General features: G+C 38.5%; 1 protein-coding gene across 2 annotated transcripts in view; it reads left to right on the forward strand.

Moving 5' to 3' along the window:
• FBXL17 (F-box and leucine rich repeat protein 17) overlaps window positions 1-25,378 on the forward strand; it is a 743,798-nt gene that overhangs the window by 715,927 nt on the left and 2,493 nt on the right. For both annotated transcript variants that reach the window (XM_056537497.1, XM_056537499.1), the window contains one exon: window positions 13,347-13,489. In XM_056537497.1, the coding sequence (XP_056393472.1) occupies window positions 13,347-13,489 (143 nt within the window). The remainder of the gene's footprint in view (window positions 1-13,346; window positions 13,490-25,378) is intronic.

The following is a 25,378-nucleotide window of genomic DNA, read 5'->3' on the forward strand; positions in this document are numbered from 1 at the left end:
AAAAAAAAAAAAAAAGTGAAGAAAAATGATTTAAAAATATTTCATAAATGTGAATAAAACCCTCCTAATAAAATTTTAAATCACCCATCCACCCTTTTCCCGTTTAAGCAATAAAACATTGTAAATGAAAATAAACATAAACCTATTTGGTTTTGCAGTGTGTAGAAATGTCAAACTAGTAATTATTTTAATGAAAACACACGTTGAATAGTGTTTTTTTTTTCTTGTTTTACAGTTTTTATATTGTTACATATATTAACCCCTTCCCTCTTTGGCAATTTTTCATTTTTGCACTTTTTTTTCCTCCTCACCTTCTAAAAATCATTACACTTTCAATTTTTCACCTACAAATCCATATGAGGGCTTGTTCTTTGTGCCAACAATTTTACTTTGTAATACCATTAATACTTTCACTACAAAATCTACTGGAAAACCAGAAAAAAATTATTTGTGGGGCAAAATAAAAAAAAAGCTGTTTTGTATTTTTCTGCAGCTTCCGTTTCTACGCAGTGCAATTTTGGGTAAAAATTGCACCCTATATTTATTCTGTAGGTCCATACGGTCGCAAGGATACCCAGTTTATATAGGTTGGATTTTATTTTACTTCAAAAAAAAATTATATCTACATGCACCAAAATTAATACGTTGAAAAATTTCCTCTTTTGACCACTATAACTTTTTTATTTTTCCGTATAGGGTAGGTTTGAGGACTCATTTTTCACACCATGATCTGAAGTTTTTATCTGTACCATTTTTTGTTTTGATCTGACTTTTTGATCACTTTTTATTCATTTTTTTTACGGTATAAAAACTGACCAAAAATACACTATTTTGGACTTTGTATTTTTTTTTACGTTTATGCCATTGACCATGTGGTTTAATTAACAATATTTTTGTAGTTCGGACATTTACGCACGCGACGATACCACATATGTTTATTTTAATTTGCACAGTTTTTTTTTTAAATGGGAAAAGGGAAGTGATTCAAACTTTTATTAGGGAAAGGGTTAAATCACATTTATTAACACTTTATTTTTTTTGCAATTTTATAGCTTCCATAGGGGACTATAACATTGCACACACTGATTTCCTACACTGATCTCTGCCATGCAATAGCATGACATTGATCAGTGTTATCAACGCTCGACTGTTCCTGCCTGGATCTCAGGTATGGTGCAGTCATTCGGGGATCGGACAGTGAGGAGGCAGGTCGGAATCCTCCTCGTGTCCTCAAAACTGTTCCGGACGCCGCGATTTCACCGTGGCGGTCCCAAACATCACCACTGAGCAGACCGTCAATGTTTAATTTTGTTTTATACGCGGCATTCAAGTTTGATCGCCGCGTCTAAAGGGTTAATGCTTGATATCAGCCTGGCGATGTCCGGCATTAACCGTGGGACCCACCGGGTATGATGCGCGCACACATGCTGAGCGCGCGCCATAGCTCGGGAGTCGCAGATGGACGTTAAAGGGGTTCTCCCGTGCTTAGACATCTTATGCCCTATCCAAAGGATAGGGGATAAGATGCCTGATCGCAGGAGTCCCGCCGCTGGGGACCCCCTTGATCTTGGATGCGGCACCCCGTTTGTAATCGGTCCCTGGAGCGTGTTTGCTCCGGGTCTGATTACTGGCGACCACAGGGGCGACGATGTGTGACGTCACGCCTCCACCCCCATGTGACCTCATGCTCCGCCCCTCAATGCAAGTCTATGGGAGGGGCGTGACAGCTATCACGCCCCCTCCCGTAGGCTTGCATTGAGGGGCGGAGCGTGATGTCACACGGGGGCGGAGGCATGACGTCACACGTCATCGCCCCTGTGGTCGCCAGTAATCAGACCCGGAGCAAACACGCTCCAGGGACTGATTACAAACGGGGTGCCGCGTGCAAGATCACGGGGTCCCCAGCAGCGGGACTCCCGCGATCAGGCATCTTATCCCTTATCCTTTGGTTAGGGGATAAGATGTCTAAGCCCCGGAGTACCCCTTTAATGAACATCCATTTGCGGCAAGGGGTTAACAATAAAAGCATAGGTTACAAACGTATACCACAAAAATGTATGCAACATTAAGCCAAATTGGTCTTGTGTAGGTACATCTGTGTGTGGTATACCCTTATGTCCATGTGAGCTGTTATTTTTTCCTTTTTTTATATATATATATATATATATATATATATATATATATAAATTTGCCACTTTGTCATTGTGGGGTATTGATTGCAAAATGATGAGGAAAAATTAACTTTTTTTTTTTTATTATTTAAGCACAAGGCCAAAATATCAATACATGTACAAAAAAAAATTGAGCCTGAAAATGTTTTAACTACATTGTAGCTTTAAAGCTTTAAAGTGGTACACCGGAGGACATTTTTTTTTTTTTTTTTACTGGTTCCAGCAGATTTGTAAATTACTTCTATTTAAAATTCTTAATTCTTTCAGTACTTATCAGCTGCTGTATGCTCCAGAGGAAGTTATTTTCTTTTTGAATTTTTTTTTTCAGTCTGACCACAGTGCTTTCTGCTGACACCTCTGTCCGTGTCAGGAACTGTCCAGAGCAGGAAAGGTTTGCTATGGGTATTTGCTCCTGCTCTGGACAGTTCCTGAAATGGACAGAGGTGTCAGCAGAGATCACTTTGGTCAGGCAGAAAATAAATTGAAAAAGAAAAGAACTTCCTGTAGAGCATACAGCAGCTGATAAGTAATGGAAGGATTAAGATTTTTAAATAGAAGTAATTTACAAATCAGTTTAACTTTCTGGCACCAGTTGATTGAGAAAAATTGTTTTCCTCCGATGTACCCCTTTAAATGCTTTTTTTTTTTTTTTTTTAAGATTTTGTGCAAGACTTTAAGAGGATCTATGGAGCCACAGGCAACCCTTCAGTAAAGACTGTTAAATGTATCATGGCCAAGAGTAAAGGCGAGGGTCAAGCAGAAAATGCTTATTATACAATGTGTAACAACCAGACAGACATGAGAATCTCTTTATTAAATAGAAAGTAAAGGTATTAAGCATTGTGGATGGCAGTCATAGCTGTGGGACTTACAGTGCAGCTTATCGCCACATTATTCAAGGATGGATACAAAACCATCTACAGAAACTAAAGTTCTCTTTTTTATGGCAATAGCAGATGGAGTTACAATGGAATGTTCATTTGACTGAATAACTATCACAATTACACTAAAATGTGTGCTCCATAGCTCTCACAATGAACAAGGACACAGTAGGTTCCCTTGTATTAGATTTCCATTCACAATGTCTTGAGGCGTATATATTTTTCTCTGCGGTTGTATGTGTATACTTGTATTCTCCCTACTATTCTACATTGTCACCTGCTCCCACTTACATTGATCTCCTGTAATTGGCGCTATCATTTCATGAAACCATTGGCCATTGATTTAGCCTATTCTTGTTCCTGGTTTTTATTTTATATTGACCTGTGTAGACTTTCTTAAGCTGTCAGTTGTAATGCACATATCCCTCTTCTTCTGATAAGTGCATAGAACAATGTTATCTAGTTTATTATTATATATATTTTTTTTGAACATAGCTATTGAACAGAAGGAAAATGTGGCAATGCTGTAAAGTGGTGGAGCCTCATAATGGTAACATAATGTGTTATCTGTGGTGTCGCATAAAAGTACAAGTACAGGAAAAACACACCTAATTTCTTTCAAAAACAGCTCTACGTCTGTTTCCAGGTTGGGTGTGGTTTTACAACTTGGCTCCATTCACTTCAATGGAACGAAGCAGCAGAGCCACACCCAACCTGGAGACAGACAGGGAGAGTTTTTTTTTTTTTAAAGATAGTAGCTCTATTCCTGGATAACCCCTTTAACAGTACCGTTCTGGTCCCTTCCCTCTGAAAAGTAGAGGTGCTCAATAACAGCTGTGAGAGCACTAAAATCACATTTTCACTGCTTTAGAGCAGTTAAAATGCAGTCAAGTTATTAAAAATATTTTGAAATGACAGGTATGCTGGAAATAGGTGGCTTATAAAGATGCCTAAAAAAGCCAAAAATAAATTTTGGTGGTGTTCTCACAAAGAAGATTGTGCACAGATGCTTTGTTCTTCCAAAAGGTGAGTGTCCCAGAGGTGGATCCCACACCTATATGGCATTTACGCGATATGCTTTAAATGCCTAAGACGGTATCACCCATTTAAAGTATAGTTTTAGTACCTGGTAATGGGATTTAAAGATATACTTAGCTAAGAAAATAATAATAAATGTAAGCATGTTTCAGAACACAGGGTTAATCTCTGCTGACCAATTCTGTTTACATTTGAAAAATTATTAAAGGATGGGGCTTAGTAGGAAGGGGAGTTAGTTGGAAGGCTGGGTTTAAAGGGGTACTCTGTCCCTAGATATCTTATCACCAATCCAAAGGATTTGGGATAAGATGTCTGATCGTGGGGAGGGGGGGGGGGGTAGGGGTCTGGCCGCTGGGATCCCCAGCGATCTCCAGCCAGGAACCCTGGCATTTTGAACATATTTGTTCAGAACGCCAGTGACGGGCGGCCGTGGTCATGACATCATCCCTTTTACATTCATGTCTATAGGAGGGGGCATGGCGGCTGTGGTCGCTTCACCCAGCTGCCGGACCCCCACGATCAAGGGGGCGGAATACCCATTTAACAATCTTTTTGTTTTACTACAGACAGGGGCAGAGGGGGAATGGTGCTGTTTCAGCCAGTACTTGGCAGATCTCCTGCGACACACAGGGAAGGCTTCTTTATATATTCTATTATTGTTTTAAATTACATTATTCGACTATATAGGGGATAGAGAAATATAGAAAAAAGAGAAGTTCTGGGATTTTTTTTTTGTGCTTTTTTTTCCCCTCTCTGTACTGTTTCTTTAGAGAGGCTTCTGCAACAACAACAAAAAAGTAGAGTAAAGCCGTACACAATATTACCATATTTTGGTCTAAGTTCCAAGTTTTGCCATAAGATTTATGCTGTGCTGGAAAATTTCGTTGTAGAGAATGATCAGATTGTGAATATGCAGTGATACCCCACTTTTATTGCATTTCCGCAGCCCTCCCATAATACACTTTTAGGCTAGGATTCTACTGAAAAAAATGCCAATGCAATTTTTTTTCTGCCATTTTTGCATTTGAGTGGAAATTGCATTTTTGGCCCCTTTGACATTTTTTTTTTCAAAATTTGTTATATATATGATTCTCACAGAAAGCATTGCTTAGTGTTTGCATTCCTAAGACCTGGTGGTAAGGTCTCAAGTATAGACTTTGATAATGAGACTTTGTACAAGGCTAGTTAACCAGTCCTGTGAATGTTATTTTGACTGACAATTAATTATCCATTTTACTAGAAACACAGAGATTCACACGTCTGTGTGAAAGAGAACTCCATGGTACTCTTATCTCTCCAACAAATTTGGATGTCTAGGCCCCAAGATGTCTATGAATCCAGGTTTTAATTACTTATATATGTCAAAAATAATCCCTGAATTTATCATTTAGGGCTCCAAACGTCAAGTGTGGAATGTGGGTTTAAGACCAGTTATTGACAGTTAACCCTTAATGGTAATGATGCTAATTGGCTATACAATAGCACCCCCTAGCAGATGGGTAGTTATCATTACACGAACCACGAAATGCATTCTGGGTAATATAGTAATGTCACAGTCATTACCATATGTACATGCCCAACCTACATTCATTGGGGAATTCCAATTTAGGAAGGTGTGACTAATTAAAAAGTCTGGTAAACCAGATGTTAGACACTGTAGAACACACACAGACACACAAAGGAAGACACACAAAGGAAGACAAGGGAAAAAGAAAGACAAAGAACTCTCTCCCACACAAAGGAAAGAGGTCCAACAAGGTGGAAAAGCCATGTGAGATTCCAGCAAGCCAGAAAGATCACACGGTACCAGACCAATGGCTATCCATGACGATGAGATGGACCGTTCAGCTTTCCTAGGACCAGAAACGAGGTTCTTACATAGACTTGGTAAGAGACACAAAAATGGCATTCCATTTAGTTAAGACTAATTTGGATAAAGTGGATGGAATTATACCATTTAGATTGGTGAATAAATTTAATAAATAAGATAATTAATTAGCTCCATATTGAGATTATAGTTTAAGGATATTGTGAGACTTAATTCTACCTGCAGAAGAATCAAGACTCATAATCTATAGAAGCATTAAATAATTGTTTATACATATTGATAGAATTCGTACTCGCCAAACTTAGAGTTATAAGTATATTTCCCACACAGGAAACTTGTTTCAAGTTCTTCCTCCTAAAATATAGTCTAGCGAGATCATAAAACTCTGCTATTTCTTTTAATGTCTTACCAAGATTATGTATAGAAAATAGTCCAGAATGGGGCGGAAGTATATTAGATTTCTTCCATGTTTATATCTTTAGATGGATTTGCCCATTCATGGAGTCATGTGATATGTAGTTGGTTAGAAGGGGGCGGGGAGTATATTTGGCATTCCATATTGATATGTCTATGATTAGATATTGCCCATCTTGATATGATAAGGTTTCCTCTGGACACAGTGATATATAACCTTTTTCTTATATGATAATCCTAACCTAGTAGCTTTTGTTTTATTGTAACAAGTTACTTACTACTCACATGAATTGTTCTACTATATGTAGTCAATTAACAAGCTTGTAATGTTTACTATTATATCTAATTGATATTCATTTGCATATATCATTGTTTATTTCTCATTTATGTTTATATCCTTATAACCAATACATCTGTATACTTTTATAATACCTGTGTATTATTGTATATTGCAAAACTACATCCTTAAATGTTAATGTCATCCCGTCATAAAAAGAACTTGTTGATATATGAGGAAATAGTTGGACTCAGATGTGAATTGTATTGACTGGCTTTGTCTACAATTCAATAGGTCATAATTTTGATATTTTTGATAATTTTCATAAATGTTCTATTTTTCATAATTAATATTTTTATGACAATAATTCATAATTGTTATTACCGCGCGACATAGTGAAGAAAACATAAACTGATATTTGCATGCAGCTAATAATATATTTAGTAAATTTGAAATAAGGAAAGAATGCGGAATATTCCAGAGCTGTGTGATAGCGTTATAACAGCTGTACACCCACATGTCGCCTTCCCCTGCAGTAAGAAATGCCAATTTTACATATTACAATATTCTGCAGCAGCTGGAGATACTGGCACAGCACAACCTGGTGGTGAAATACATCCCCGATGATGATCTCCTAATATTTTTCACATTACTGTTACCATGGCTCTGAAGAATAAAGTTCTTGCTCTTATGCAGATGTATTAATTATCGGTAAAATGTGCTTTTACATGGGGGAAAAAAATCAATTTTCAAGATTCCTTTGAGCACAAGTAGCTCTCCTGTGACCGTATGTCTGAAAATAGTTACTTAAGGCAAAAGGTAAAGTGGTGATGTACATTAATCCAGTGATTCAGCCACTAAAAGCTTCTCCAGGGCAGCCGGCAAAAAGTTGTTAACTTTGTACTTTTAATGCATGACCGTATTGAATAAAGATGAACATAATCTCTCCTGAGTGCTTGGTTCTGGTCAGGTTGAAAGTGCGTACACCTGTTGACACTGCATTAGTTCCTAATTAACACATCCTAATGTAGCAGAGCTGAATTTGGCACCCTGTTAAAAATGCACATCACTATTACACATAGTGTATACGTTGAGTATTCTGCTATGACTCCTGTGTGTCTGCTCATAGAAAAAGTATAAGGAACAGAAAGCGCAAACATGTGCCAAATAGCGGCTTTATTTGCCAAAGTAAAATGAACGGACAACGTATTTTGAGGGACGGGACTCCCTCTTTGTCAGGTCTTCGATAAGACCTGATGAAGAGGAGGTCCTGCCCCTCGAAACACATCCGTGCATTTTAGTTTGGCAAATAAAGCTGCTATTTGGTTTAACATTTTTGTTGTCCAGCATCAGTTACACTTATTAAGTATTCTCTTATTTAGATTGGGGGAGCACCACTCCAGCATCCTTTTTCACCTCCATCCAGAGGGAATTAGTTTGCTCATTGGAGAATACACAGAGTATTCGAGCCATATTAGGGCTCCACAGAGGGTGCCTCTACTGTACTGCAGTATGCCCCTAATTTCATAAGGAGGCATAAAGAGTGTTTCCTTGAAAAAAAAAGTGTTTCCATTGTGCAAGAGCTTATTTTTTGCAGAACGAGATATACTTTTTATTGGTATCATTTTTGAGATACATTCTACCTTTTAAATGGTTTTATTCCACATTTGGGACCAAAATTTAGCAATTCTTGCTCTTTCTTGTTGTGTTGTTTTTTTGTTTGTTTTTTTGCGGCATTCAGTGTGCGGGATAAATATCATTATCGTCATTACGAATGTGGCAATACCTATTATGTATAGGTTTGGGCGTTTTTTTTTTGGGGGGGGGTGATAATGCAGGGCTTTATTGGGAAAGGGGCATTTATTTTATATTTTTTTAAATTTATTTATTGAAAAAACTTTTATTTTCATACTTTTTAAAGGGTACATCTATACTGCAGCACAGCATAACTGTCAGGTTTACCAGCCTATTGCTGAGCTTCACAGGCTACCATACTAGGCAGACAGGAGGTCATCAGCTGGCCTTCTGCTGTTATGGCAACCAAGGAGACCCCACGATTGCATAGTCGCTGTTGGTAAACAAGCACAGCTTCATCCCCCTGTCAATCCCATAGATGCCATGATCAGGACTGATTATGGCATCTATGTGGTTAATTCTGCCAAAACCAGTGTGATCCCAGTCTCATCAGCTGCAGCGGGACCTCAGCTATGATTAACAGCTGGATCTTGCCAACAATCTCCTGCAAGAGATTGCTAGGACATATGTGTATGTCAAGTTGCGTGAACATGTCAGCAGCTGGGACGTATGCATAAGACCTGAGGCGGGAGGGGGGATGAAAATCTTGTTGAACTGCAGCAACTGTGCACAACTACCCCTTGTGGTTATACAAGCTTCTTGTTTAGTTTTTTGTGTTTTTTTTTATGATACTTTGCTGAGGCTGCATGATAATAGAAAAAAATCTACACTTACCTACGTCTGGTCCTCTGCTCCTCTCGTTCAGCTCCTTCCTTTCCCCTAATGATTCTTCCTGTGTCTTCTTCGTGCTACCGACACAAGCACTTGTGGCAGGATCTGCCTGTTTATATAATCACTCGCTGCAAGGTACATGTATGTCACAGGGTTCCGCGATCACTGCGTTTTCCGACACATTGACTGAACAGTATTAGCGATCAATAGTTTGCAATAAATAATCTCCTATGGGGTCATAAACATAAAAAAAAAAAATTAGAAAAAATTTAAAAAAGTTAAATAAGACTTTTTTCCCATTTTACAATTGTATAAAAAGTCCAAAATGTATGCTCACATCGAAAAAAAATTATTTAAAATTGATTAAAAAGTAACATAGGCAAAACTGCCAATGATATAAAAAAAAGTACAACTAACGGGGCAAGAAATGCGCTCTCCTACAGCTCCACACACGGAAAAATTCCCAATTTTAAAGTTATAGGGGTCAAAATAAGGCAATCTAGAGCAATCAACATATTTATTTGGATGAAAAAGCTTGATTTTTTTTTAAAGCAGTACAATAATAGAAAAGCATGTAACCATGGGTATTGTTTTAATTGTATTGACCCACAGAATAAATAAAACATGTCAGTTTTACTTTAAAGTGTACAGGGTAAAAACCACCAGAAGTAGCAAAATTTGGTTTTTCTCTTCAATTTCCTTCAATTTACCATTTGATGGTAAAATGAGTGTTGTAATTACAAAGACAATTGGTCATGCAAAAAACAAGTCCTCATGTGGGTCTGTGGATGAAAAAAAATAGCAATGGTTCTTAGAATGCGAGGAGGGAAAAAAAACAAAAATGCCAAAATGAAATTGTCTGTGTCCTTAAATGGGCACTGTCAGAACCAAAAAGTTTTAATATGTTGCTACTGATGAAAAATACTTTTTTGTAATATGGTTGATCTAAAAAAAAATTGAATTTTAAATAAAGAAAACTGCTCCTGAAAATCCCACCACTGGGGGTCCCCGTACCTACTGGGACACTTAACCAGTCCTACAGCAGCATCACCTTGTCTATGAGTCAAGGACAAGAGATGACTTATGGACAAGACTGCATGCAGACACACCAATCACCTTCCACCACCTCAAGGAAGGGCATGCCCTTTCCCCTGAGAGGATTTTAAACACTGTGAGCTAATGAAAGAATTTTTGAATAAATATGGGTGATTGAGGCATAAATATTAGATGTGCATGGTCATGATTAGGTACTGGGTAACATATTCATTTTTTTTTTTTTTTTTGATCAGTCAGTTACACTTTAAAGCCAAAATGGGCTGTGTCCTTAAGGGGTTAAGAATGTGCCCTGGCTGAATAATAATAAATACATTTAAAAAAAAAAACTTCCTTCACTCCTTAGTAGCCTCAGGTATCGGTGCCCTGGTCTTTGCTCACAAGGCAGGACTTAGCTGCCCGTGAGTCGCGCCCGCAGCTCTGGGCACTGAGGTGTCACGGGAGATCAGGGCATCGATACCGGAGTCTATGAGGGATGAAAAAAAGTAAGTGGTAAGTAAATAACCTTTTTTTATTATTAACTGTTATGCAGCCAGGGCACATCATTGCTTAAAATCCATTTATAATATTTGCGGCTCTCAAATATCTGAAGTGTGGTTGTTATGTTGGGTGAGTTTGGCCACCCACTTTAGAGGGGGTGAATCCTCTTTTTGTTTCACTGTATTGTCTCTGTATAACATATACGAAGCAGAGCACGTGAGAATATGCTGAATACTGATTGTTGCATCAAGAGCATTGACAACGAGGAAACATAAGAAATGAACATGCTCTCCATTAAGCTGGTTTTAATATAATGTAATACTTTCCATTAAACGCCGTAGGACTCCTTGTATCATATATGAGGATTGATATAAGGAGTACTTTGTCAAGGCTTTTACAGATTGCTGAGGTTACCCAAGTGCTTAAAAATGTAAAATGAACCTGCAGTGGAGGCATTTTTCAGACAGATTCCATTTTATGTGAAGAATCCGGTGCAAAGATTGATGAAAAATGAAGCGTATTGTTGTCTGTAAAAAAAAAAAAAAAAAAAAAAAAAAAAACAGACCAAATACAATGCGCTGCATGTTCTGTATGAACTAGCAGCACAGGGTGTGCACGGGAAGAGTTAAAGCATGTCATTCTGAAAGTATTCTTTGAAGCGATTTCGCATAGAAGCTGCAAAGATTTCATCCCATGAAAGCAACCAAGTGTGCCATATTTCAAGGGCATTTTTCACTAGTAATGAGCAGTCGCAAAATGTGATTTAATAAATGCTATTTCAACCTTAAGTACCTCGGATATCTAATATTCCGCGCGTAGTGCTGATGCTGGCCCCGTATCGAAACTCTGCAATTGCTAATGAGATCTTTTTAAGCAATGACATGCTTTGCAAATTGTAACAAAGAAGAGTTTACAGAAATTGACATGGCCAATTATGGAACAAGGTTAATGATCATATTCCTAAGTGAAATAGTTTAATGTTTCTGATATATACTGATTATATCGAATTATAAGGGAGCACAGGAGCGCCTGTCATCATCTTGTCCATTACAGTGATGCCTGGCCCCTGTGTACTTGTATGGCTGTTGTCTCTGCTGATTTAGGTTCTGAATCATGTTAATTTTATTAGAGAACTTCCATCGTTCATCTGGTTATATTTACGTTACGTGTGGATTCTGTGCTTCTCGTAGCCTGCAGACAGGAATTTATAAAACAACACTGTTGTGTCATAATCGTATTCGTTCCTTCTAAATCGAGGTAATCAATTTGTCATACTTTAACTATGTAAACCCCACTGCTTCTACTAAAATGGGAACATCTTGTGTGACAGTCATCCTTCTCAATTATGTGTAACCGGTGCTTAAAGGGCATTTCCACATTGTCGGTCATGTTGCTTAAATCAGTCATGCCTTAAGTAGGATTTTTGCTATATATCTATATTTACTATCCCTAAGGCTGCTCTAGTAGGGCACCACTTTAAGTTCTTCCACCTGTGTAAAGCAAAAGATTAGTGGCGGAACAGAGGTCTCTGTTGTACGTAAAGCACTCATTGCATAATTTACTTTTTCTAAAATAATAATGGAATTTGCCATGGAGTACATTTAGTTGCCAACAGACAGTCAACCACAAAAGTTATGTTTTGAGGACACTTATCTGGGGGCAGCTTTCTTTTAGAAAATCGTTGCTAGAAAATGTTGTACAACTGGTTGCTATAGATCCTTATTTTCCTTCTAATAATTATTCTGTTGCCAAACAATGTCTCATGCACAGCAAGTATTATGTCTCTTTACAAATTGTATGCAGCTGTAATACAGAACATATAAAATTGTCTGGGACCCAACTGTAGAAACAAATGTCTACTATCTAATAAAAAATGTTTTTATATTTTTTATGGATTATAGAATCCACCATAGAATAACATTGTGCCATATACCATTGAATGCCAAAATGTGGATATATTTTTTACCAGAATCATTTCTGTTCTGTACCTACAGAACACTATTTTATTCAGACAAACCATACAGGTACCTACAATTACGTTACTCATTGGCACTAATTTAGTATTGTGTTCCTAACTTGGTTTTATGGGCTTGTTTGCCACAATTGTGTCAGTGCCAGAATTTTCCCCCAAAACAAAACAATCCGACTCCCACACCGCAATCACATAAAACCCTGAAAAAGAGGCGTGGCTTCATGATGTTGGACCAACCCAACCTATATACTAATCTCTCACAAAATCATGTGAATATATGGCTGGAGATTCTCACCAAGGAAAAGATGGGCCAAATGTTTTCTTTCTTTTTTTTTATGGACCTGTGAATCCCCATAGTAAATAGAGTGAAACTATGCAAGTCTGAAATAACATTCCACACTAATATAAACCCATCACTCTCAGTAAATGAGGGCCAGTGTGTTTTCATATAAATGAACAAAATACACAAAAATCTTTTTTCTGTAAACGGCTGCTTTTCTGTACATCGCTCAACTCGACAAGTTTTACTGTATATTGTTTTTTTTTATGCAGATAGGCAAGGTTTCTCTGACTTCCGAATGTCATACATTTTTTTGGGTTTGACTAAATAATTTATATGTCAGTTTATAAAATTGGAAAATAAACTTCAAACCTAAAATTGGACTTGTATCATATGAAAATTGTTATTGTCGCACCAACCATTTGGGGGACTATGTAACACTACACTGACTGAATTTAGTTACATTTACATTATTTTTTTTCACAGCTTTGATAGCCATCGGTCGATACAGCACTACTATAGAAACCGTGGATGTGGGATGGTGTAAAGAGATTACAGACCAAGGAGCTACATTGATTGCACAGAGCAGCAAATCTATCAGATATCTGGGCCTGATGAGATGTGATCAGGTAACAGATTCCTTATACATATGCATAATTTGCCCCTTTGATATATTGATACTGTCTGTGTCTGTAAAATGTATAATGCCTTGGTCGTGTTGTTTTACAACTTGAATTTGCAATGTGTATAAATGGCATAACAATACGCATTCTAAACCCTAGGCAGGAGATCAGAATAGAACAGCCAACAATGATTTTTATGTGTACATGCGTGTATACAGAAAGTAGGTTTTTAGCCCTACTGTATATAAATAGGACTCACAGCAGGGGATTCTGAGGCAACAGCCATTTTGTGCCTGCCGTTTAGATTATTCAATAAATTCTATTACTATTCCTCCACATAGGGGTTTAAGTGTCTGATTGTGGGGGTCCAAGTGGTCCGACGCCCTCTAGATCGGAGTCTTACCTTTAAAGCTCTGGCTCCCACCTTCCAAGATGAACTGGTCTCGGCAATGATGGTCTGCTCTGCCAATTATCTGCTATGGGGGTTTCCTGCCTCTGCTGGTGATCAGAAGTGGGCCTCCACACCAGAGACCAGTCCATCTTAAAAAGTGGAGGATGAAGCACCCAGCAGTAAGAGACCAGCCCTGTTCTGGAGATTGCTGCGACCCCCCTTCCCTGAATGGGAGAAAAAAGCAAGTTTGCACTCACCAAGGAAGAATAAAAGGTCCTCTTTATTGAAAAGCTTCTTTAAAACATTCCGGTGCTTTGGTAGAGAGGTGCGATTAGCGTCCGCTGACTGACCGGCTGAGGCAAGGCAACATTCCTTTAGCTGTTCCTGCCCGCTTTCTTAAGCCTGCTGGATTTCACCTCTATGCGCCTATGTACCTGGCGCAGCTAGTGACGTAACAGTCAGAAGAAGAGGTGAGGTGGGGAGGAAGGAAGGGAGGAGGGAGGAAATAGGCAGGGAAAAAGTAAAGGGAGGGAATAGGAGGGGAGGGAGAGAAGGAAAGAAGGGGACGGGGAGGGGAGAAAAAAAGGACAAAGTAATGCATATATGATATAAAAATTATTAAGAGGCTTCACTTATCGTTAACAAAGAAAAAAAAGCATTGAGTTAATTTCTCTCATTAAAGCGGTAATACGCCCCTAGACATCTTATCCCCTATCCAAAGGATAGGGGATAAGATGTCAGATCGCCGCGGTCCCGCTGCTGGTAATGACGGGCAATACAAGGGCCGGAGCATTGTTACGTCACGGCTCCGCCCCTTGTGACGTCACGGCCCGCCCCTTTCAATACAAGTCTATGGGAGGGGGCGTGGTGGTCGTCACGCCCCCTGCCATAGACTTGCATTAAGGGGACAGGCTGTGATGTCACGAGGGGGGGAGCCATGACGTCACGCTGCTCCGCCCCCTGTATCGCCCGTCATTACGCACAGAGCGAACTAAACTAAAGACAAGGGTGCAATGCTCTGCACATACCCCCAGCTTTATAGGAATGTACATACTGCTACATAAAAGATTGAATTCCCCCCGGCCATTCCCATTTAACTAAAATAGTGTAAAAAAATTTTTATGTGGTATTGCCGCATGCATAAATGTCTGAACTATTAAAAAATAATGTTAATTAAATTGCACGGCCGTGGGCATTCCATCTCCTATACACATGGCAGTATATGCTTACAAAGAGATTGCACCCTAGTGTCTGTAGTACTGTTTTATTATGGCCATTTTACACAGTGTTACAAGTATTTCACTATATAGTAGTTTAGGTTATGCTACAACCTGCAGCGCTATAGGCTGACAAAGAATGATGGGAGTTGCAGTTAGTAACTGCAACACCCAGCAAACTCTGAAACATGCCTTGGAGCAGCACGCACGTTGTAGTTTTGGGTCTGCAGCCATAATCTAAATTGTACTCCTATAAAGTACAAGATGTGCTGAGGTGTAGTTTTTGTCACCATAGATTGAATCAGGGCATGCTGGGAATTGTAGTTGGTAACTGCAAGAATTGTAGTTGGTAACTGCAACTCCCATCATTGCATTCCTTCAAGGAATGCAATGCTGGGAGTTGCAGTAACCAACTACAATTCCCAGCATGCCCTGATACAATATATGGTGACCAAAACTACAACTCCCATTATGTTGCACTATACTATAATATAGGTTATATGGTGCTACATGCTGGGGGGAGCTGTAGTTTTGGGTCAGCTGCAGAGATATAGGCTGGAATCTGGATCACGGAAATTTCTTGATCCAGATTCCAGCCTATATCTCTGCAGCTGACCCAAAACTACAGCTCCCCCCAGCATGTAGCACCATATAACCTATACTATAGTATAGTGCAACATAATGGGAGTTGTAGTGTTGGGTCAGCTGCATAACCATAGGCTGTCTCAGGGCATGCTGGGCATTACAGTTAGTAACTGCAACTCCCAGCATGCCCTGAAAAACCCTAGGTCTGCTCTGCAGCTGTCCCAAAATTAATGCATTGCTTCCCCAGGACTCAGGAGTATAGTGCAACATAATGGGAGTTGTAGTTTTGGGTCAGCAGCAAAACCATAGGCTCTTATCAGGCTGATACAGCCTATGGTTTTGTTGCTGACCCACAACTAATTTTGGGACAGCTGCAGAGCAGACCAAGATTGTATCAGGGCATGCTGGGAGTTGCAGTGAATACTAACTGTAATGCCCAGCATACCCTGATACTATCAGGGCATGCTGGGTATTACAATTAGTAACTGCAACTCCCAGCATGCCCTGACCACACCACACATGCCCAGGCTCACGGCTCAGGACTACATCCCCATCATGTATTATTATGACTCCATTATACGTAGGCTCATGGCTCAGGACTACATTCCCATTATGTACGATTGTGACTTCTTTATACGTAGGCTCATGGCTCAGGACTACATCCTCATCATGTATGATTTTGACTCTTATATGTGGCCTACATATAATAGACAGTCACAATCATACATGATGGGGATGTAGTCCTGAGCTGTGAGCCTACATATAATAGACAGTCACAATCATACATGATGGGCATGTAGTCCTGAGCTGTGAGCCTACATAATGTATGATTGTGTGACTGTCTATTATATGTAGGCTCACAGTCCAGAACTACATCCCCATCATGTAGGATTGTGACCATTTATCATTTTTAACACTTTAAGTGCTCCAGTGCAACCCTGACCTTGGCAGCCGGCCAGCAGCCACTTACCGGCACTTGCTGCTGCAGGCCTCTCTCTCCTTAGCCTCTCCAGCAGCCCAGAGCCGGGGGCCGTGGCTGCTCCTGTCCTGGCAGTGGCCAGAGGGGCTCCTGTCCTGGCAGAGGGGCTCCAGTCCTTGGAGCGTGGCTGTAAGTGCGGCCTGTGCCTCTCCCGTGCGGGCAGACGTAACTTGCGGCCGTGCACACACGGACGCCTGAACCATCACCCCCTGCGCTCGTAAAGGGGCCACAGGCGGCAATTCAGGTGAGTGCGCGGACAATAATTTGCTGGCGGCGGCGGGTTAGGGGGTTTGCGGGGGCGGATGGAGGACCGTCTGTGGGGCAGCGCAACTCAGCTTTATAAAAAGTCCTTGATTTTTCCGCCCCCTGGTCCGTGCACCCCTAAGCGAACGCGTGGTTTGCCTTATGCAACCGCCGGGCCTGGTTGTCTCTCTACTTCTTTTACACAGTATTTAGCTGGCATCACTACTACATGTTATACATGGCTTGAAATCATGAATCTTTACAATAACTTACAGCCTGTCTAAAAGATAGCTAATGCAAAGAATTTTTTTGTAATTCATCCCCCACCCTTGTGAGCAAACTTTTTGTACGTACGTGTAAATATAAAACAAAAATAACAAACTTTGTTATGGACAACCCCTCTCTGCACTATATTGGACCCAACATGTTTTCCTTAAGTTAAAGGGGTATTCCAGGAATCTAAATACAGGCATTTTGTTCTTTCAAAGACAGCGCCCTCCTTGTCTCCAGGTTGGGTGTGGTATTACAACTTGGCTCCATTCACTTCAATGGAACTGAGCTGCAGAACCACACCCAACCTGGAGGCAAGGAGGGAGAGGTCTTTGAAAGCAAAACGGTCTGTTTTTGGATTCCTGGATAACCCCTTTAATCATCAGTAAATATATGTCAACTTTCGAAAAACCCCTGTTGAAAATATGTGCCCACCTACACTCAACATTACAGCTGTAGCCTCAGGCAACATTTTTTTTCCGACTGATCGTATAAACGGCCAATACCTTACAAGTTTTATTCATCCCCCCATCTAAGTGATCATCAATAGAATAGCTAACAATGGAAAATGATCCTTACAACTTTTATGTGCCTCTATCAATGTTGTTCAGTCTGCTTAATACTGGAGAGTATTAGTGCAGCGAAAACAAATGCTTGACAGAAAAAACAATTAAGATAGCAAATTAACCAAGCAGCATCAACATGCTATCCCTGAGATGTATGAGTATAATTAAAGAACGACAAATATTACCGTAAAAACAGAAGATATCTATACTTTTAGCTATGATAATCTTCTCACTGCTGCGTAATTTGTATAATAATTCTTTGACGGTTTCACTTGCATATTTCAGCTTTATTAAGGTTCTTTTTTCCATTGGGTAATAAGCTTCCATAAACTGGTATTAAGAAGAAAAGGAATGTGCATGCCGCACTTTAGTGACAGTTAAAGCAGAGGCCTACAAGGGTAATTGGCTCTGTCTAAACATAGTGTAATTTGTTTGTGCCTACACATTTATCTATGGTTTTAATGATTTCTTTTTTTCCCCCTCATCATTCTAGTGATGAATAATTGAGTACATAATCATATTTAAAGTATTGCTCAGGTATCCTTTGTTTGCCACTATAGCCAATTACGGAAACACGGGCTTTGCAGAATCTGCTCGTAACTATTGTACTGTACAAATTGAATATTTTGCAATCAAGCAACATAAAACAGCACAAAAAAAGGCTTATCTCCAGACAGAAATGTTCTGTATTTTTCTTAGACTTTAATTTGTACGGAAATATAAAAAAATCCCAAACACATGACAACAAAAACAAAACACAGTTACAGAGAAATAGGGTTGTAGGAAATGAGCTGTGTTTTGTGGTACCAGCAAAAGATGGAAAAAAATGAGATTTGTAGAAGTGAAAGCGAATGAGTAGAAAATAGGAGCGGTCATCAGAGGGCCCTGAAAGGAGAAACATAAGTGCATATAAGTTGAAAAGCAAGGGTCCCAGAGTGCCATCTGGATTTTGCTGGAACATCAACTAAAAACATTACTGTCATTTAGAAAAACTTTTCTTATGCCAAAAGTTTTGATTGATTGGGTCTTATTGCTGAGACCCCATCAATCTCTAAATATTGTCTGGTCAAGCACGGTAGTGTAGAAATTTTGAGCGGCCTGCATTGAAGTCAGTGGTGATGGCACATGTCCACGCAGTCCTAGTGGCGATGAATTTCTGCGGCGCCCACTGCAGACGGCATCTCCTCCCAGAATATCTCCAGGAAGAGATTCTATAGTGTGCCCCACTAATTATTAGAACAGAGGGAATGCAGTCTTTCCTGGCCCATGTAGACTACACCTGAAAAATCAATTCATATCTAGCAAGTGGTAATGATTGGTAGGGGTCCCTGTGGGGGGGCTGGACTTTTACCAATCAAATTGCTATACCATCTAAATGTGTTTGCAAATAAATAGTTAATCCCTTAAATATTTAATGCCATGTTTTTTATGGTTACGGTTATGGAACTTTATGTTGCAGTACAGTAGAATAGTGATGGCACAAGGCATCGTGTAGCTGCAGGTTAAGTGCCCAGCTGTTAGAGGTTTGTTTTTGTTGTTTTTTTTTTCCATTTTTCTCTGGACAGCTCTCTGTCAACCTACTAAACTATATTAGGGCTATTTTTCTACTATGACTGGTACTGCCATGACAACCCAAGATATAGGGGAAAGATGCAGAGTAAAAAAAAAAAAAAATGCTTGAAAAAAAAAAAAACACTTCTTGAAATTGTCAAAAAGGGTTAAAGTATATAAAAAGTGGAATACAATAACTAAAACAAAACAAAAAAAATTGCCCACATCCTGTCTTACCTTGATTTTATTTAGCATTTTAATTGCATAAAGGGCATTTTCTATTATCATTATTGATTTCAACTAACTAAATAAATAAATAATATAGATTTTTTTTTTCAAATCATGAATTATAATGATTTTTACAAACCACATGCATATCCCAGAGCTAATATAATTATTAAAGTAACCAAAAACTTTTTTGTTTTCTGTATTGCATATTTTATTAGAGATTTGTTTTAACATTGTATATAATATTTATTACAATATTATGTAGCCTTTTTATTATATATATATATATATATATATATATATATATATATAACATTTGCTTGAATGTACAGTATAAAAGACACATTGGCTTGCTGTGTTCCACTTCTAAGGAGCTTTAAGTCATTGTGGAGTGAACACGCAAGCCTTGAATTATATAAAAACATATAGCAAAAAATAGATTTTGGATCGTTATTACTATGATACTCTTTATGACCAAACCTCCGTGGAATTTCTTTGATATGAAGTTGACATGAATTAGAATTTCACAAGTGTCTTGAGTCCTCCCAGAAAAGATCAGAGAGGATTCTGAGCTGGGTGAAGGGCTCCTCTGTTTGATTCCATTGATTACCCAACTGCCTTCAGGCTACGGGACACAGTAGAGGCAGAGAGTTATTGATCCAAATGATGAAAATAAAATGAATTCATTTCTCATCAAACTGCTATTGTTACAGCTTTTTTTTTTTTCCAGTTCCACATAGTAACCAGCACGGAGGAAGCGCATAGAGCTCACTGCCTGGAATGAATGCCATTTTGTATTTGCGTGCTAAATGAAAAATGTGTATTTCCAAACAATAACTACATGATGAAAGTCTGTGAAATCCTAATCATTGTATGTCATTACAACAGGCTTTGAGGAGCCGTGGGGAGTACAGTACAGAACTTTCATTTTATCTTGTTTATGTGACTTCATTGTTTATTTTCTCAGCAATTAGAGACACTGTTTAATTAAACAGCATGCCTTCCCTTGGCATTGTATGGAACACATACCCAACCCATATTAAAACCCTTGCAAATAATGGCAAATTAATTACAATTAATTACAACCAGTTATTTTTGGTGAGACTTGACCCATGTGCAATTTTAGGTATTATTAGTGCTATGTCTTATGTTTGGCATTGTAACAAGTTGCCAGTATGATAATTACTGGTTTATATATAAACTTTATATTTGTAATTGAGAGCACTGAACTTTATTTGACATTTGCAGATGTGTTCTTCAACCTACTTCAGGATAACTTTGGGTGGTTTAATTAATGATTATTTGTTATGGATTAGCATGGGACACGGGATAGTATTGGGAGTTTAGAATGGAACTTTGACAAACGTTTTTAATATATCCAAAACCAGATTTATGTAGAATTTTCCATCTCAACTAGTCGTACTTTAAGTTAAAGGGGTACTCCACTGGAAAACATTTTTTTTCAAATCAACTGGTACCAGAAAGTTAAACAGATTTGTAAATTACTGCAATTAAAAAATCTTAATCTTTCCAGTACTTCTCAGCTGTTAAATCCTCCACAGGAAATTCTTTTCTTTTTGAATTTCCTTTCTGTCTGACCACAGTGCTCTCTGCTGACACCTCTGTCCATTTTAGGAACTGTCCAGAGCAAGAGAGGTTTTGGGGATTTGTTTCTATTCTGGACCGTTCCTAAAATGGACAGAGGTGTCAGAAGAGAGCACTGTGGTCAGACAGAAAGGAAATTCAAAAAGAAGAGAACTTCCTGTGGAGCATATAGTATTGGGAAAGTACTAGAAGGATTAAGATTTTTTTTTATAGAAGTAATTTACAAATCTGTTTAACTTGATGGCACCAATTGATTAAAAAAAAAATGTTTTCCAGTGGAGTACCCCTTTAAGTATTTTTGTATTGTTCACCCAGTCTTTTAGGATAGTAGTGGATTAATTTATGTATGTGTCTATTGTTGATAAAATGAATGACCTTTATAGTACCGTGGTCAATTGTGAACTACTATACGGTGATCTTGTGTCAACCCTTGAAGCACCTATTCCTTTTAAACAAGAAAGTAAAGGCTTGCTTGTCCTTTACCCATAGCAGTCTCTTTTCTCTTAGAATTAGGGCTCATTCACTACTTGGTTATTATAAGGTCATGAAAAGAAATTGTTAAATTTATAATCATTTCTACATTTCTGTAACTCCCATGGACTTCAGTGGAGCAAGCACAGCTACCTTTCCATATATAAATATATATATATATATATATATATATATAGTTACATAGTTAGTACGGTCGAAAAAAGACCTATGTCCATAAAGTTCAACCAGGAAATTGAAGGGTAGGGGTGTGGCGCGATATTGGGGAAGGGATGGGATTTTATATTTCTTCATAAGCATTAATGTTATTTTGTTCCAGGAATGTATCTAATCCTGTTTCTATGTATCTAATCCTGTTTTAAAGCTGTAAATTTTTCCTGCTGTGACCAGTTCCTGAGGTAGACTGTTCCATAAGTTCACAGTTCTCATGGTAAAGAAGGCGTGTCGCCCCTTGAGACTAAACTTTTTCTTCTCCAGACGGAGGAAGTGCCCCCTCGTCCTTTGAGGGGGTGGGGGGGTTTAACCTGGAACAGTTTTTCTCCATATTTTCTGTATGGGCCATTAATATACTTATATACGTTTATCATATCCCCCCTTAAACGTCTCTTCTCAAGACTAAACAATTGTAACTCCTTTAATCGCTCCTCATAGCTAAGATGTTCCATGCCCCATATTAGTTTAGTCGCGCGTCTCTGCACCCTTTCCAACTCCGCAGTGTCCCTTTTATGGACAGGTGACCAAAACTGAACAGCATATTCCAGGTGAGGCCGTACCAATGCTTTATAAAGGGGGAGTATTATGTCCCTGTCCCTTGAGTCCATGCCTCTTTTTATACATGACAATATCCTGCTGGCTTTGGAAGCAGCAGCCTGACATTGCATGCTATTCTGTAGTCTGTGATCAACAAGTACACCGAGATCCTTCTCTACCAGTGACTCTGCCAGTTTAATCCCCCCTAAGACATACGACGCATGCATGTTATTTGTACCCAGATGCATAACTTTACATTTATCCCCATTGAACCTCATGTGCCAAGTGGATGCCCAGACACTTAGTCTATCCAAGTCATCTTGTAACCTATACACATCCTCTATAGACTGTACCGTGCTACAAAGCTTGATGTCATCTGCAAAGATAGAAACAGAGCTGTTAATACCATCCTCTATATCATTGATAAATAAATTAAACAACAGCGGGCCCAGTACTGAACCTTGGGGTACACCACTAATAACCGGGGACCAATCAGAGTACGAATCATTGACCACCACTCTCTGGGTACGATCCATGAGCCAGTGTTCAATCCAGTTACAAACTAAAATTTCCAAACCCAAAGACCTTAACTTACCTGTCAGACGTCTATGAGGGACAGTATCAAATGCTTTAGCAAAATCCAGAAACACTATATCCACAGCCATTCCTCTGTCAACGCTTCTACTCACCTCTTCATAAATATATAGTAAATTTGAGTAGCCGTATTAGTCCAGTGATGCAAATCATAAAATGTTGCAGTATCTTGTAATACCTTTTTTTATTGGACTAACAGAATGTTGTAGGGACAAGCTTTCGGGATTTCTGAGCTTAGATTTGCTATGGTCTTGATAAAGGGAGGAATCCCTAAAGCTTGTCTCTACAAAATTCAGTTAGTCCAATAAAAAAGGTCTTACAAGATACTGCAACATTTTATGATTTGCATATATATATATATATATATATATATATATATATATATAATGTAGAAAATGGGGCAGCCATAAAAGACTGTAGACAATGTAGTTCTGAAGCCAGAACAGCCATGTACCTTATGATGTGTTTGGAGTAAATGAAGAGCCAGCTTTCCAATGAAGTAAATTGTTTTTCATTCCATATTACCTAAAATACAAACAAGATCTAGATGACCATCTAGTCTCCTATGTCCCCTTAAGGACTCAATGTTTTTACATCCTTTTAAAAACCATAATGCTTTCATTTTTCCACCTACAGACCTATATGATGGCTTGTTTTTGCACCATCAATTTTATTTTGTAATTAAGTCAATAATTTCACCACAAAATCTACGGTGAAACAGAAAAAAATTATTTTGCGGGGCAAAATTGGAAAAAAAAAACTGCCATTTTGTAACTTTTGGGGGCTTCTGCTTCTATGCAGTGCACTTTTCATTTTTTTTTCTTTTTATTATATATATTTTGTTATATTTTTATGAATATATATATTTTATAGTTCAGACATTTATGCATGCTGCGATATCACATATGTTTATTTATTTTTGTTTATGTAATTATTTAATTATTTTTTTATGGGAAAAGGGGGTGATTCAAACTTTTATTAGGGAAGGGGTTAAATCACATTTATTAAGATTTATTTTAATTTTTTTTACATTATTTCATAGTGCCCAGAGGGGACTATTAAATGTAATCATTAGATTGCATACACTGAACAATGCTATGCCATAGCATAGCATAGATCTGTGTTATCGGTGCTTTCTTTGGTCCAGCCTGCCATGGCTGACTGGAGCCTTGGAGCACAGATGGCAAGGAGGCAGGTAAGGGCCCCCCTGCCGTTTTCTTGGATGATCGGGACACAAAGGTTTTACCACGGTGGTCCCAGTCAGCAGAGCTGAGCATCTGGGATTCTTTTTTTTGCCGCAAAAATTTTTTAAGGGGTTAATGGCAGGCATTACCGCGATTGGTTATGTTGGCATTAGCCATGGGTCCAGGCAGCTGATAGGGGATATAGTGGGGAATATAGTGGTTCACTTAGTGTTCCACTGCTGCATACCAGTCCAGTATCTGAATATGAGTGTGTACAGGTGTGTTCTTACATGGTGAACAGTGATGAATCCCCTTTACTAGGTGTTCCATCACCACTGGTCACAAAGCAGCCACAGATGATACCTCTTTAATGCCTAGAAAAATATCATTTCCTGTTCTCCCTTTTCATTTATTTTGACCTCGGAATGAATTTTGCGCAGTTCTTTCTCAGAAGACTAAATTATGGCTGTTTCCACAATGAGCTCCTCAAATGAGAGTATTCTAATAGTTGTAGTTGAACGGATATTTTTCCAGAATTGTTTCCATCCATAGTACTTTTTATATCCTATAACGAAAAAAATAAATATTGTTCAAAAAAACACAGTCCTTGTGTTTTAGTTAACCCTTAACCTATATGTTGTATACTTTTGTATACCAGCAAACGAAAGAAAATGTCAGGATGGAAGCGAGCGCATACTCAAGCTGCGATTCATTGGGCATTGATCCCCTGCATCACACCAGGATTGTGCAATGGCAGTAATTGAAGTAATCATCTCTGTTGGATGCTGGGTCTTTATGTTTAAGCTAAACAATAATTGGAAAGCATTTCTTTAAAAGTGCATATACTTGTAAACATTTCTATAAACGGCCATGCTGCAAAGAATAAAATTATATATATGATCTACATATTCTGATATCCAGCAGGGATCTGCATCACGCTCTTAAATATGTTGCTTTTTAAAAGCGCTAATTGTTTTTTATAAATGTCTGTTCCATCTGGTAATGGCTCTGTTGCGCTATATACAGTACAGTACTTAGGAAACACACTGATACATGCCTCTATTAATACATCATAGTTGCGAGAAGAGTGTGACCTTCAGCTCATTTAAGGACAAGTGGATGACAACTTGTGACACAAAAGAATCCCAAGATTAATACCCACATTTGTTTCCATCAACTGACATAACAAATTGTTTACATACATATAAGCACAAATGTAAATAAACAAGATAACCACAGAAAG

Source organism: Hyla sarda, chromosome 1, assembly GCF_029499605.1.
Source record: "Hyla sarda isolate aHylSar1 chromosome 1, aHylSar1.hap1, whole genome shotgun sequence".
In the NCBI taxonomy this organism is placed as follows: Eukaryota; Metazoa; Chordata; class Amphibia; order Anura; family Hylidae; genus Hyla; species Hyla sarda.